The sequence below is a fragment of the Cricetulus griseus genome (assembly GCF_003668045.3).
Source record: "Cricetulus griseus strain 17A/GY chromosome 1 unlocalized genomic scaffold, alternate assembly CriGri-PICRH-1.0 chr1_1, whole genome shotgun sequence".
Lineage (NCBI taxonomy): Eukaryota > Metazoa > Chordata > Mammalia > Rodentia > Cricetidae > Cricetulus > Cricetulus griseus.
In genome coordinates this window covers 57,757,118-57,774,016 of record NW_023276807.1, presented here as the reverse complement: position 1 = coordinate 57,774,016, position 16,899 = coordinate 57,757,118, and the positions used below count along the sequence as shown (strand labels likewise).

Sequence of the window (16,899 nt, the reverse complement as noted above, 5' to 3'; positions counted from 1 at the left end):
TGGTTACTATTAGAATAGATCAATGCTTATATGAGAGCAAGAGATTCTATAAAAGAACTATATACATTTTTTTCTTTGAAGACAGAATCTCATGTAGCCCAAACTGGCCTCACACTCTCTACAGGTATAAACATCCAGCTTCAATTATGCTAGAGATTGAATCCAGTACTTTAAGTATATTAAGCAAGTACTATACCAACTAAGCTACATCTTAGTCCTCAAAAACAGTTCCCCTTTACTTAAAAAGACTAAAAGAACTTCTGTTGAAAAGGTGGGTAAAATTGCTCACTGAGCACATCTTTCTTTTCATTAAGACCTAACTTGTCTTAGACTTAATCCCTCACTTTCATATATTTGTATAGCATGAGTCTGTAACAACTAATGAAATTAGATTGGTAGTTTTGACTGATAACATTTTTTAGCTTGACTTGTCAGGCAGTGGTGTAGACGCCTTTAATCCCAGCACTCAGGAGGCAGAGGTAGGTGGATCTCTGAGTTTGAGGCCAGCCTGGTCTATATAGTGAGTTCCAGGACAGCAGGGGCTACAAAGAGAAACCCTGTCTCAAAAAACAAAACAAAACATAACCATTTATCTTGACTTTGTACAACTGGGCTCTAATTATATTAACTGAACTACTTCCAAGAAAATTGAACAATATTACCCATATTATAATATAATCATCACATTAAGCTAATTTTACATGGGTAACAAAAAATAATTCAATCCTGATCAAGTTTGAATATGAATCAATTATTTAGGGACTTATTTTTATTATTGTTAGGTAATTAAACAAAAGAAAACTATGACCCAATTTAAATTTTCTTTTTAGAGCTGGGTGGTGGTGGCATACACCTTCAATCCCAGCACTCAAGAGGTAGAGGCAGGCGGGTCTCTTGTGAGTTTGAGGCCAGCCTGTTCTACAGAGTGGGTTCCAGGACAACCAAGGGTACATAGAGAAACCCTGTCTCGAAAACCCTTTTTCTTTTCATAGATTTGCTTTATGTGTATGAGGTTTTGCCTGCATGCAGGCATGTACACACATATGTGCCTGTGGAGGTCAGAAGATGGTGTAAGATTCCCTGGAACTAGAGGCAGAGATGGCTGGTTATGAGCTTCTGTGTCAACTGTGGGAACTGAACTAGTGTTCTCTGGAAGAACAATAATTGCTCTTAAATGCTGAGTCAATTCTTCAGCCCCAGTTTTTAAAAATTATTTTAAGGTATGTGCAAGTATATTAGTTATTTTCATTTCAGATGCAATAAACTATTATATTTACTGGGTTGTTTTCCCATTTTAATCTTAAATGTGTAATGTGGAACATACATGGTCATTGTTTTTAGTAGTTTGCTTTTGCTTTTTTTTTTTTTTTTTTGGTAAACCCTGGTTAGACCACATAGAAAATAAGCTGGTCAGAAGCTAGTGACGGCTTCTCTCAACCTGACACAATGACACTGTCCCACTGTCCTCATTCTCTTGCTAATGCCAGGGAAAGCTACACTGAATAAGCCTAGGAGGTTTCAGGAAAGGATCATAAAAGAGTATGAAGACACAGCCCAGCATTACTGATCTCTTAATTTCCAGGGAGACCACACATCATCATCAGAGTACCTGAAACATTCCTGATCACTACAGGAGAAACTGTAATCCCCTAAATCCTGACCTAAACCACACAATGGAAAAGCTGCCACTGCTATATTTAGGTTCATTCCTGGTTTTATGATGCCTAAAGTATATGTTCTGATGCTGTTTCTTACGGAAAGCATGCTTTATTTTATTTTGAAATACCATGAGATATTTCCTCCATTTACTGAATGAATCCACCAAACATTAAAGATACAGCAAACAACAGTGAAAGTTATAAACACTGAAATTAGCACACAGCAGATGCTGAAGAAAATCAGAAGCTAAACTTCCTTCTAAAAGCTTGAGGCATTTCCAAAACACCTAGAGAAAGTGTCTGGGTAGGTGGGTGTGCACAGAGAGGGCAGATAAATAGAAAATGAAAATCAAAACATTGAGATGTTTTACTTCATAGGTAAAATCTAATTGAAGAGTAGCTTCCAGAGTGTCTTGTTTTCACATTCACTTTATTCTACAAATAGAACTTCTCAACAATCAATATTTTATTACGAGTGGGGATCATAGACTAATTTGTTTTAAAAAATGCTTGAACCTTAAATATTCTGTGATCTAAAGGTGAAGTTAGAACTACTTTAAGCTGTGTGAGATTGGAGGTAAGAGAACAATCTTTGGGAGTAGCTTGTTCCCTTATCATCTGGGCCCCAGGAATCTCATGAGCTGAGGTCGTCAGGCTTGGCATTGGCAGCAAGTACTCTTCCAGCTGAGCCATTTTGCTGGCCTCAATTTTAAATTTTTATTTTCAAACTTGATATATCATGTAGGTGTGGTGGCACACACCATAATCTAAGCCTCTTGGAAGGCAGAGGCAGGAGGATGGTTCTGAGTCAAAGGATTTGAGGCAACTCTGGGTAACATACCTAGATTGTCTTGAAATAAAAACAAAAGCAGAACTGAAAGATCAGGTTTGTTTGCCCTGAAACCCCACAGTGCACTGTCCTCACACAGCTCTCTCCATTATTTCTAAACTCTTACCGCTTTATGGTCTTGCTAGGCCAATGCCTCATACGATGCTTAGACATTTGCATGAATAGTTTGTAAAGAAATGTTGCACAATGCGTGATGTCATTTCTCTATGTTCTAATACCTTTCTTCAACAATGGTTTCTCAAGAAAAACAAAAACATTCTAAAAGCTGAGTATGGTGGTTCATGCCTATAATCCAAGAGGATCATATGCTCAAGGCAGGCTGGGTTACATAAAGACTTTGTCTGACAAACACAAAACAAAACATACAGGACAAATTTCTAGGTCCACTTTCTTATAAAAGAGGAGGGAGTTAAAATGAAGCACTTGTATATAGTTTCTGAAAGTTCTTAATCACATCAAACTTGAATTAAAGTTATTTGTTTTGTATACAGAACTAAATAATACCAGCACTTCCAAATAGCAAGTATATAAATAAACATCTTCTACTTAGATGACTTACCTAAAAACAAAATAACCTTCTGAACTAATTTCAAATTTATTTTTTTTTTATGAAAAATGTGGTTTGGAACAAGAAAAAGGCTGGAGAAAACCTTAAATATAATTTGGGATCAAATACATAAATCAATATGGAAAAAGACAAAAGGTATGTCATTTTCAAATAAATGATAGTTTAAAATTATATAATACCTTATATAGACAAAGTGCTTCACAGTGATTGCTTAACAGGCATTCATCTATGTAAATAAATGTGGCATACAATGTAAGCAATTTGAACAGTCAAATATCCAAGAAAAATCTCTCCAGTTACCAATTCCTGGACATGTAGGGAGAGTTAAGAAACACTGTAAATAGATCTGTCATAACATTACACACAGAAAGGCATGTACTGATCTTAACGAATGTTATTAAGACATTAGCTATAAAGATTAATTGAGAAAAGGAAAGGCTCACAGAATATATAAAACATATGAGGCATAAGTTAAAGAACTACCCCCAAAGATAAGGCTACCTATATGAAAAATAAATCTTTTACATGTGGAGAGCAATTAAAAGTGCGTGGCTAGAATCTGATTCTTCTAACTACTAAGACATTCCAAAGGAAGAAAAAAAATCCTGTCAAATTTTTATCCTCCATAATGTCTACCCAAACATCTTTACCAATTTCATTTCTGCCATCAAACATGACAGCAGGAAATAATGACATTCCACATACTTATGCTTTTAAAATGGATTCCAAATCTTAGAATAAGTTTAATTTCTAGGAAAATAACATGAAAACTCTTGTCTTCCCTCCGAGCCATCTTGCCAGGTGCCAAATGATTTGACTAGTGCCTCTGCCAACATATTTGTCTTTGCAAAAGCGCACTAGATACCACTTTGTATAGTACAGTAAATATTTAAGTTATCTGAAGTGCATTTGAAAAACAATTGAAAACACAGATTAATACACCATAAAAAGATTAATTCCCTTTAAACAAAGACATTCTTATAAAGTATGGTAACACAGTAGGCACGATAAAGAATATAAATTGTGTATCAATTATTGGCAGAAAATCGATTCTTTACAAAGCCCACACAAATGGGGAAGAAGACATTTTCATACAAAGAAAAGTATTACACTATTATACAACACTTTTAATTGTACATTTACAAATTTTTGGCACATTAAAAGAAACTGAAAAGACCATAAAGTAAAGGACAAAGAAACTGAAAGATACAAGAGAGACAGAGAGAGAAATCCTCATGTGAGAAACACTAAGTATTAACATAGGAGAGAAATAAAATAAGCTGGCTGAATTTCCTGAAATGTTGTTATATGTAACAGAAGTATGTTTTTTAAAAATCCCTAATGGGTGAGACCTCTCTACCTTGCTGTGGCTGGTTGGACATGGCCTGGATAGGATCTTCTTGTGCTGGTTGCTTGTCTTTGCCTTGCTAGAAAGGACTGCCCTGAACCTGTGCTAGCTAGTCTATCTTCAGCCGCCTTTTTATGTAGAGTCATTCCCTGTAACATTAAAAGAGAAACAAAAGTAGTCAGTGAAAACATGGGATATTCTTACAAAAATAAATGTCATCATGCAGAATTTACTATATTAAATAGCAAAGTACAATTTATTAAGAAGATTAATTCTACTCATTATGGCTAAAATTTTATGAAATCCTTTTCATTCCAATAATTAAGTACAGATCTTCCTTTGGAAAAATTGAGGCTTAATTTTACAAAGTTACAAGAATTAAAATAAGAGATAATAAAGAACAATTTTTAGAATATGCCACCCATACTTTCCTTTCAAATCAAACAGCGATTTTTTCAAGAAAAGTGCAAACGATTGGTAGCAGTTGATTCACACACATTGTGGAAATCAGAGAACTAATCAGAAAGGAAAAACTCAAATGTACTTATTTCTTACGACAGAAAGCCATACTAGGTATAATACATACCACAACGTTGTTTTTCTTTACTTCAAGGCAGACTTGTATCCTCAAACAAACTAAGAAAAGTTTCTGACAACCCACAACAGAGGACACAACAAGAAGGGGATCTCCCCTTAAAAGCAAAAAAGTCACTTATTACCTCTGAAGAGGGGCAAAAGTCACCAGGCTACACCTAAACAGGGAGGAAACCTGTAGGGTACTTTCAGAATTTGGAAAAATAGTGAGTGACAGTATCAGCACCACTTTACTAAAATCAGAAGACTACATAAAGAGACTGGGATGGGCCAGTTTTAGTATTCTTTTAATAAGACAATGACCTAATCTAGTAAGAGGAACTGAGACTGCTGGTTAATCATACCAGTAACAGGGTAAACTGATGTGGAGAGGTAGAGGCTGACTAAGAAGAAATAAGGAACAGAAGACAGGAGAGGGGAAAGTCAATCTTCCTACTACCAATAAGCATCTAGAAAAACATTGGCTACAGCTTTGCATTCTGATATAGCCTCAGTCTTTCTTATGCACCTAAGAACACAACCCATTTTCCTCAATGGGAAATCCTAGAATATGTTTCTTTTCTGTGTGTTTGTTTAGACAGGGTTTCTCTGTGTAACAGTCCTGGATGTTCTAAAACTCTCTTTGTAGACCATGCTGGCCTCAAACTCATGGAGATCCACCTGCCTTTTTCCTGAGTGCTGGGATAAAAGGCCTGTGCCTCCATCACCCAGCTGTTTTATTTTCTTTAAGGCAGAGTCTTACTATGTAGCTCTGCTAGCCTAGAACTAGGTCATCCAAGCAGACCTTGAACTGGGATTACTTACTTTCTAGTCTCAGGTATGTCCTCAGGGGGTGGGGTGACAGTGTGTGTGTGTGTGTGTGTGTGTGTGTGTGTGTGTACATGAAATATATAGATGGGATGCCTATATCACAATTTTTGTGGTGGTCAGAGTACAACTTCATGAAGTTGGCTCTCTCCTTCAATTTTACATAGGTTCTAAGGATTGAATTCAGAGCGCCAGGCTTGAGCAGCATGCACAATTACCTGCTAAGTCATCTTGCCAACGCTTAGAGTATTTTTTTTTTTTAACTCACCTTTAACTTAACAGAAACATTTGAAGGTTTGAATAAAACTAGCAAATATCCACTGAAAAACTTTAATATATATAAAATGAAATTACATTTTATTTAAACAATTCTAATTTTTCAAGCAGTTGACTGTGCTGTGTTCTAGGGCTTTACCACTGAGCTACACTTTTCAAGTACTTTTAAGATGTCAGTGGCCAGCACAAAACTATTTCTTGACTCCCATTTAAGATGTCTGAGATGCTAAACTTTCTGAATAGAAGCATGATGGTCCTATTAGTTACCTTTTGAGTGTAGAACTTTCGTGTGTCTATTTTGAATGACCCTTTCACTCCGAAAAATTAAAAATTAGTACTGTCCTCTAGTTCCATGTCACAGAATAAATAAATCTGGTTCCATAAGAAGCAATATGTGAAATTGCTAACAGAGACCAAAGTATAGGTGGAGACTGGGAACATTGAGCTTCCAGGAAGACAGAACAGTGGGGTTAGGGTTAATGCCCAGAGAAATCCCTTAGTGGAATTTGTTTTCTCTACTTTTAAATTTAATTTTCAAGAAAATTTTATTTGTTAATAATACTCTCATTTTAGAGTCCATGAGCTCCTACAAATTCGGGTCAACTGTCTGTGCGGGTTTCCCCATCATGATCTTGACGTCCCCTTGTTCATTTAATCCCTCTTCCTTCTCTTCAGCTGGACTCCCATAGCTGGTGCTTGGCTATGGGTCTGTGCATCTGCTTTTCTATGATGACAGTTAGGGTAGTCACCAATCTGATTACAGGGGAAGGCCATTTAGGCACCCTCTCTATTATTGCTAGGGGACTTAACAGCCTGGAAATGGCTCCCTCTATTGAGATATCTCACAGACTCTAGACTGACAGCTGGGGAGCCTGCATGGGACAGAACTAGGCCCTCTGCATGTGGGCGATAGTTTTGTAGCCTGGTCTGTTTGTGGGACCCCTGACAGTGGGACCAGGATCTATTCCTGTAGCATGAGCTGGCTTTTTGAAATCTATTCCATATGGGCTTTGCTTAGTCTTGATGTGGGCTGGAGGGTGGGGGACTTTGGTCCTGCCTCAACTGAATGTGTCAGGCTTGTTGACTCCCCTTACCCTTTCTGAGGAGTAGATGAGTAGGGGTGGGTGAGAGGAGGGGAGGGAGAACTGTGGTTGGTATGTAAAATGAAATTAAAAATTCTTATTCAAGATCATTTCCCTTTTAAAAGAAAAATTACAGTAAGTTCTTAAACTTTAACCAGCACACTGGTGTACTGTAGACACAAAACATCATCAAACAAACAAACAAACAAACATACATACATACATACATACATACATTTTTATTTTTTTATAGTTTTTCGAGACAGGGTTTCTCTGTGGCTTTGGAGGCTGTCCTGGAACTAGCTCTTGTAGACCAGGCTGGTCTTGAACACAGAGAGATCCACCTGCCTCTGCTCCCAGTGCTGGGATTAAAGGCGTGCGCCACCATAGCCCGGCAAAACATGTATTTTTAGTAAAGATCAAATCACATTTTAAGGTTGGAGAACTAACCTTTAAGAGATAGTACCAACTGTAACACTAAAACAAAAACAATTTTTTTTTTTTTTTCCTGAGACAGGGTTTCTCTCTGTGTAGCTTTGTAGACCAGGCTGGCCTCAAACTCAAAGATCCACCTGCGTCTGCCTCCCGAGTGCTGGGATTAAAGGTGTGGGCCACCATTGCCTGGCTCAAAAACAGTATTTTTATGCCAACAGGAGAGCTATAAGACAAAAGGGAAAAACTGAAAGAACAGCCCAATTTCCTATATCAAAAACTAACATTTGAGCTGGTGAGATGGCTCTGTAAGTAAAGCAAGCCTAGTGACTTGTGTTCAATCCCTGGAATCCACACAGCTTCCCATCATGTATACACATGCACAATAAATAATTTTTTAAAACCCTAAAATTTCAAAGCAGTAGAAATGGTTTCATTGGAATGAACACAAAGAAAAGAACAAAGGTTCTAGAAGAGCTTCATCCAGTATAATTCACAACTGTGCATGAGCCAACGAGCAGTTAGCTCCTTCTCTTACAGATATCTAGTTTCTTTGCATGTGTACTGAAATATTTCATTTCAAAACTTTCAGTGGTCCAAGTCTGAAACTGAACATTTCCAAATCCCATGAGACAAACTACCTATAAAGAAAATCTCATCGTGCAAAGGTACCAAAACAACCCACAAAGTTAAGAGCTACTGCATCTGGTTAGGCATTACCATGTCTGCTTTCCCTACAACAAATGACTCCAAGGAATAAAACTAAACTGTTTTTCCTATCTTTTGAGGATGACGGTTTCACAATACTTTAGCCTTGTGTATGGTGCTTTTCAGTTTTAAGATCAACATAGAGGCTTTGTTAGTATATGTTAGGAGAGAAATTACTTCAGATTCTTTTGGCAGAATTACTTCTACAGTAAAGGCAATATGACATATAACTTTGCATTATATTCTGGAAGACTTTTCTCTTACCATATTGTACCAGGCACTAACAATGTATTTCTCCTCCATGTCTCTTTGACTCTTCGTTTTCTCATATTCTTTCTGAAGCAAAACCACATGTAAAGATTCCAATGAATTCAATGTAAGGAAATATTTACAATTAACTGTCGAACCCTTGTATAATATAGCAAGGTTTTCTGAAAAACCTAAAAACCTCAGTATTTTATTGCACAGTGTACTAACTGACCTCTAATGAGTGGAACAGTCGATCCCGTTCCTGCAGTTGGTTTTTAAGAGCTTGTATTTCTGGTGCAGCTCCTTGATTCTGTTTAGGGTCTAATGTACGAATAACCTGCAAAAGTAAAAGAAAAACTTAAGCATACATATAAGTTCACACATATAACCTAAACAACAACAACAACAACAACAACAAAAGTCCAAAAAACTCAAATCTCAATCCCTCATACTTAAAGACTGTAGCATCCAAGAAAGCAGTCTTACAATGAAAATCAAGCTGAGGATACAACCCAGTGGTACAATGCATACCTAACATGTATGGGGCCCTAGGTTCAGTCCCCAGTACTGCAGGAGAGGGTCAGGGAATACAGTGGCTGAACAACACATGCAGCTATAGCTATTGCTATCTTAGCATGCATAAAGCTGTGTCTGATTCCTAGCGACCCCTACCCCAATCAAATAAACCAGAAAAGGGAAATAACACTCAAAAGCTATTAAGGACATTTACAAAAGGTAAATATATGAAGTAAATTCACCTAACTTTTCCATGATATAGACAGAAGAATCAATTCAGGATTAGTGAGCATTGCTAAACACATGCTATTCACAGCTCTTTTCTGTTTTATTTCAGTTAGCCCTGGACACGTAAACAGAAAAGCACATAAGGGTGAATCCTAATAGGCTGTCTCTTCTTCTGTTAGTAGCATGGTTGAAGCATACACATGGGATGCATTTCTACATGACTTCCCAAGTGCTGGATTAAAGGTGTGCGCCACCAACGCCCGGCTTTGTGTCACCAATGCCCAGCTTCCTACATCCTTCTTTTATTCTTTTCTCTCTTGTATGTATGTATGTATACATAATGCTGAACAGAGAGACCAATTGGTCTAAAGCTACTGTCCACATGAGCTAGGTGGAAGAGGAACAGAAAAGCTTTCCTAAGGGGTATCCAAGTATGAGTGTGTATAAATGACTGATCGGTGTGTGCAAAGACTAGCAACTGTGGCTCCCTCCTTCCAGATATTTACAATCTGAGACTGCTCACCTCCAGAGATCTCCTACCAAGACTAGCTAACCCTCCTCCTGGGCTGAAGTAAAAGTGATGAGGTTCTGGGTTGCAGCAGTTATAAATTCCCACCTGATCTCAACTTCACTGTGTGTGTCTGTGATTCTCTTGCCAACCCTAGCCAGGGTTCCAGGACCCAAGGAGCACATGATGCAATGGTGCAGCCAGGGGTAACTCTCAGGGGTCTTTCATCACTCTCCACCTTATTTTTTGAGATAGTGTCCCTTACTGAACCTGGAATTTACCATGTTGGCTAGACTGACTGGCTAGTAAGCCTGAGATTGTCCTGTCTCTCATCTACCCACCTGCTGGGTTATAGATGTGTGCAGCCATGCCCAGTTTTATGTGACTGCTGGGGATCTGAAATGAGATAGATCCTCATGCTTGTACATCAAGCACTTTATCCACTGAGATATCTGCTCAGCTCTCATAACACTGACTTTTACCCCCAATTCTGCATTATCCAATTTGCTTTTAAAAAAGATTAATTTTATGTATATAGGTGTTTTGTTTATGTATGTAGAAACATCAGGGAAGGGAATCAGATACAATGAGACTATGGATCCGATGGGACCCCAGTTATAGATAGTTGCTGCTGTGCCATCTCTCCAGCCCCCTCCAACCCCAATGTGATAGGGGATGTCCTTCTGTATGCTGTCAATATATGTTTCTCTTACTAGTTGATGAATAAATGCTGATTGGCCAGTAGCCAGGCAGGGTTACCAGACTGGGAGAATGCTAGGAAGAGGAAGGCAGAGAGGAGCCACCAGAGGGACACCAAGTAGCTGCTGAGGGAGCAAGAGGACCAGGCATCACCACTAAGCCAAGATAAAGTGGAGACACATAGTTTAATAGAAATGGGTTAATAATTAAGAGAAATCTAGCCAATAAGAAGACTGAGCCATCAGCCAAACAGTTTATAATTAATATAAGCCTCAGTGTGTTTATTTGGGACTGAAGGGCATCAGGACCAGCCAGGCAGAAACTCCCATCATCACCAATCCATTATTTAACTTTTCAAACAACTTCATATTGTTCCCCACAAAGTGTGAGGAAAGATCTAGAGGACACTTTGATTCAGGTTAATTACTGATAACAGTAATATTCCATCAGGAGGCATCAAGTCTTGGCTGTAGCATTGTGCATTGTTAATATCTTTTTTTTTAATTAAAGTTTATTTTAAAGATTTATTTATTTATTTTGGCCAGGTATGGTGGAGCTCGTCTTTAATTGCAGCACCTGGGAGGCTCAGGCAGGCCAATCTCTGTGAGTTCTGAGACCAGCTTGGTCTCCACAGTGAATTCTAGGACAGCCAGAGGTATTACAGAGAAATGCTGTCTTGAAAAACAAAAACAAAATAAGATTTATTTATTTTGAGTGGTTTGATTCTCAGCAGGCTGTGTACTATGTGACTGTATGCATCATATGACCATGAAGATGAGAAGATAACTAGGAAGTAGAGTTACAGACAATTGTGAGCCACCATGTGGGCTGTCTGTAGTAACGTGCTCTGAACCACTCAGGCATCTCTCTAGCCCCTTAACTTTTTGTAAAATTAAAGATTTATTCATTTATATGAGTATGTGGGTTTCTCCAGCATATATGCATGTGAATCACTTGCATGCCTGGTGCCCACTGGAGCTAGAGATGCCACTACAGCCCCTGAAACTGGAGTTACTGATGGCTGTAATCTGCTATGTGGGTGCTGAGAACTGAACCTGGGTTCTGCACAAGTACCAAATGCTTTCAATTGCTGAGCCATCTCTCTAACTTCTTAAAAACTTTTAAAATCATTCTATAATTTAGTGGGTTTTATCATTACATTTTCATACATATATGTCATTCATCATACTCTGTTCTTGGTCAATTGAGATTGTTAAATTGTTGCTGCCAGGTCTGACGAGTGCCACCCCCAGAACCCTAATGTTCCTGTCTGTTCATTCAGATATCTCATTATGTCTTTTCTTCTTTCATGTGTTGTTAACTCTAATTACTGGCTACACAGTGGTGGCTGCCACTTATTTCTTATATAAGATACATTTTCTTCTTGCTAATCAATTTCTGGAGTGACCTATTTTGATTATTACTTACTAGAGATCTCTTTCTGCTTAGGAGATTTCTTTGCTAATTCTCTGTGTAAGAACATAATTTTATGTGGATATTCGACTTTCAGGCTAGAGAAAAACATCTCTGGAAAATACAGTGAGATAGTTACAAGTTCATACTCACACTTTTGGCTTTCTCTAAGTATTTTTTATAGCGTTCTTCCATTTGCTTCATTTCTTCTTCTTTCTTCCGTAAAGCTTCTTGTAATTCTTCAATCCTTAAAGCTGCAAAAAGATGTTAATAAAAAAAATTAGATTTTCGGGGTGAGGGGAGGGGGCAGGAGGAAGAACTGTGGTTGGTATATAAAGTGAAATAAAAAAATTTAAAAATTATATTTTAATAACATTATATTTTAAATTATTTATTAAGAAATAAATGGTAGTCCTGAGATATTGTTTGGTCTATTCTTATATATAATTTTTTATTTAAAAATAATTTGTATTTTTATTTTACTAAAAGTTTCTCTTAATAAGCAAACAAAGATGCTGCTATTAAACCACATAAAGTAAAATGCATATATTGATGGTTGAATGAATAAATAAACACACTCATACCATATACTCTTTTAAAGTCTAAATTCTAATATATGTCACAGTATTGAGACTTAATGTTAAATGAAAAGAAAGACATTATGCTTAGTGAAATAAACTAGACAGGAAAGTACAAATATGATTCTATTTGTATGAGTTTCCTAGCACAGGGAAGCTCAGAGACAGAGGGTAAAGTAGAGTGGGGGGGATATTAGTAGTTGAGAGGGATGAGAAGATTTTACAGGTGAGTAGTAGTGAGGTTGCACAATAATGTATTTATTTCTACTGTACTGTATTCTTAAAATGGTTACCTGTTGCTGTGAGTATTTTGCTATGACTTAAAATTCATCTTACTTCCATAAAAACAAAGACAACTGCATGTACAAATAGATAGAGGTATTTGTCTAGGACTAACTTATGAGCAATTACATTGAAAGTATCTAGCATATAATGTCTATTACAATCCACAGTTAAAGATTTCATAAATAAAATTAGTACTTTAAGGAAAAAGGCAAATTATTTAAAAATTATTATCACAAAATGTGTGTGTGTGTGTGTGTGTGTGTGTGTGTGTGTGTGTGTGTGTGTGTGTGTGTGTGTGTATCTGTTTGTCTCTGTGTATGTGCACTTGAGTGCAGGTCCCACAGGACCAGAGGCATGGTGATCTCCTAATGCTAAAATTATAGGCAGTTCTAAACCAAACTTTGGTCCCCTGCACGAGCAGCAAGAGCTCTTAGCTGTAGAGCCATCTCTCCAACATCTGACATTTTTTTTTTTTCCTTTTGGTTTTTCAAGACAGGGTTTCTCTGTGGCTTTGGAGGCTGTCCTGGAACTAGCTCTTGTAGACCAGGCTGGTCTCTTCTGGCCTCCATGGGCACCTACACACATTTGGCATATACTTACATAGCCACATACATGTGTACATAACTAAAAAATATATAAAAATAAGTTGTTGTTTTAAGAATTTGTTGGGGCCAGGTGGTGGTAGCGCATGCCTTTAATCCCAGCACTCAGGAGGCAGAGACAGGTGGATATCTGTGACTTTGAGGCCAGCTGGTCTACAGAGAGAGTTCCAGGACAGCCAAGGCTGTTTCACGGAGAAACCCTGTCTTGAAAAACCAACAAAGCAACCAACCAACCAACCAAACAAACAAACAAACAAAAAAAACAAGTTACAAAAATTAATTATCTATAGAACAGTGTACAGCTAATGATATTGTTAGGAAAAACTCACAGCTGTTGTTAAATCTTGGCTCAAGATCTTCAATAATGGCTCTCTTTTTCTGTAATTCGTTGTTGGCTTCATGCAGCTTCTCTCTGCCAACAAAATAGATGACTGTATCATCACTTCTGCTTTTCTTTCCTGTGCTGGATATCCAATTTAGTGCCTCATACATGCTACACAAGTTCTCCACCTCTGAGTACATGCTCAGCCCTTGTTTCTGTATTCTTTTTTTCATTTTGAACTAAAAATTAATTATATTTGGAATACACTTGCACACACAAGTACTATGAAACAAAGGTAAATGGATTACAATTTTAAAAAGGCAAAACCCATTTGTTTTGGTTTGAAATAAAAATTTCTTTTACATAAAATATATATGAGGATCTTCATGTTTTATAGAATATGGACATTGTAGAAATTAAGCTTCAATCTCTGAAAAGCTTTTTCAATGCAAAATCTTGTCACCAAAGGCAAATTGATAAAAACAAAGACTAGCAGAAAGAGCATTACAGATCATACAGATACATGCAACCATATGAATAGACCTCACAAAATAATGCATAACAAAGAAGTCAGGAGTTTATGATTTTGTTTATGACAAATACAGCATTGAAACTAACAAAAGGTGATGAAGATTGCACTGTGGCTAATATAGAAATGTATTCAATCAACTGGGAGGAGGAAGGATGAATTCTATTAAATGTTGACTAAGATTACCTATATATGGAGGTAAGTATTCACAACCTATATTAAGAACTTAGGATATGTACATTACTATATAAAAGTTATATTCCAATATAAAAAAGAATAAATAGAAACAAGTTTTTCTCTTGTGAAAGTTTTGTAATAATGTGATGTATAATTCTTACTTTAAATTATTCAGTGTGGAATTATGTAATATGTGTAAGACAGATGGCTAAAAACATACCAATAATAACTGAGCATTTTGTTATGTCTACTTCTGATTTTTTTTTCAAAGCATTATACTGTAATAGGTTCCTCCTTGCCTTTTTTGGACACAGGGTCCTACTGTGTAACTCTGGTAGACCTGGACCTCACTCTGTAGACGAAGCTGGCCTTGAACTCAGAGACCCACCTATCTCTGCCTCCCAAGTGCTGGGAATAAACGTGTGTACTACCACTCCTGGATCTTTTTCTCTTTCGGTAAATTATTTTTGAAGGTCTATCACGTATACAGTAAACAAAATAACTAGGCACAGTGACCTGTCAAAAGGTTAAAAACCAAAAATCATTCCAAAACCATAGAAGTCACACATTTTCCCGGGGTAATCAATGTTCAAATTTTTAAGTGTTCTCCTGATTCATATGGTGGTTGCTGCCTTTGTCTTATTCCTAAGCAACACATTACCATGTCTAGCATTTTACTTACTACATTAATCATTAAATATAGGTCTCCTAAGGTTTATAATTATACATTGACAGTATTATCTCTGGAAATTTCAGATATACACAGTAAAATTAATATATTACAGAGTATATATTTGTACTTTGTTTGATATGAAGAGGTTACTGAGAAATACTGTCAACAGTCAGTGAGGATTACTATTGCTTAACAACTTAAGCAATATTTCTTATTACTGTTTTAATTTTTAAACCTAATTTGATGTGTTTAAAAATGGTCTCTAGTGCAGTTTTAAATCTGTATGTGAGGCTGAGAAGAGTAGCGGTTCTGTGGTGAGTTGGACTGTCTTCCAAAAGGAAAGTTCTAACCTCTAGTACTATGATTGTGACACTATTTAGAAACTGGATCTTTGTAGATACAGTTAACAAGAGACTCTACTGGACCAGGGTACTTGCTGAGCCCATTACTGTTGTCCTCAAATGGAGGCTCACATTCCTCCTTAATTGTGGTTTTGCTTCCTGTGGCTCCAGTTGCTTTTGCTCAATTGGAGTCAACCATTACATGAAAATACCAGACAGAAGTTTGAAGCCAAACAATGTACCAAGGTGTGTGATAATACTTCATGTGGTCCTGTTGTGTCCTGACTAACATGTGAATTATCCCTCTGTCCTGCATATCCATGCTGTGTAGGTTATCTACCACTTGCCACTTACTAACCAGTTTGTTATTAGAACAACTGCTTTAGGATAGTGTTATAATTATTCTATTTTATTATTGATTTTTTTTTTCTGGTTTTTCGAGACAGGGTTTCTCTGTGGCTTTGGAGGCTGTCCTGGAACTAGCTCTTGTAGACCAGACTGGTCTCAAACTCACAGAGAACTACCTGCCTCTGCCTCCCGAGTGCTGGGATTAAATGCATGCGCCACCAACACCCAGCTTATTATTGAACTATTATCAGAGGAATTTGTCTATAGAAAAAACCCAGAAAATGTAGAGTTCAGAACTATTAGTGATTTGATTTCAGGCATTTACTGAGCATCTTGGAAGAAGTCCCTTGAAGATGACAGAAGTACTATACAGAAATAATGCCAAGTGGAAACAGGCTACCAAAGGAACACCAGGGATTGCCAACAGCTGGAACATGCTTCTGCTCCTCCTCTAGGAAACAAATTTGTGAAGAACTGGACTTCAAATTTGTTGGCTCTATAACTGTGAGAGAATAAATTTTTCTGTTCTCTTCCCCAATTATTTTGCGCTACATTGATTATAACAGACAGAAGAACCATCTTCACTAAAAGATCCTATCTAATGAAGATTTTTAGCATGTAAACAACTGAACACTTAACAATGGTTAAAGAGTAGATTTATGAATCTAAAGTATTCAGTTTTTGTCAGAGAGGAAAATACAAAAGTACAAGACTTGGTACTACGATTTCATTCTGGGTAACCTTACAAAGGTTGGAAAGTAGCATTGTTCTAGAACACTAAGAATCTGTCTTATTAGACTTTCTAGAAATCTCAGTGGCTGGGAGTCTATCACATCTAACATATTAGAAAAATTCAATTAACTTGTCAAACTTTCAAAAAGATACTTGGAGTATCTTTCCAATATAGGAGGAAAAGTTAAATTTGTCTCTGGTGCTCAGAATGCTTATTTTAAGATGACATTTCAGCAGCAACTAATTCATACCCACCCCACACTTAATGCCAGCAAGTATGAGAAATATCACTACATATCCCAACATAGTTAACTTCAGCTAAATATGGAGGATTTTTTCAGGAGAAATCAAAGTTAATGTTTAAGGTTTTTATTTC

The 16,899-nt window shown here is 37.0% G+C and overlaps 1 protein-coding gene across 1 annotated transcript in view; it reads right to left on the bottom strand.

Moving 5' to 3' along the window:
* Window positions 1–1,355: 1,355 nt before the first annotated feature.
* Window positions 1,356–16,899, bottom strand: part of Hook3 (hook microtubule tethering protein 3) — a 78,611-nt gene continuing 63,067 nt past the window's right edge. The window contains exons 18-22 of the mRNA XM_027395373.2: window positions 13,731–13,813; window positions 12,090–12,190; window positions 8,805–8,909; window positions 8,588–8,659; window positions 1,356–4,573 (exon numbers count right to left, since the gene is read on the bottom strand). Of these exons, the coding sequence (XP_027251174.1) occupies window positions 4,433–4,573; window positions 8,588–8,659; window positions 8,805–8,909; window positions 12,090–12,190; window positions 13,731–13,813 (502 nt within the window). The 3' untranslated portion in view covers window positions 1,356–4,432. The remainder of the gene's footprint in view (window positions 4,574–8,587; window positions 8,660–8,804; window positions 8,910–12,089; window positions 12,191–13,730; window positions 13,814–16,899) is intronic.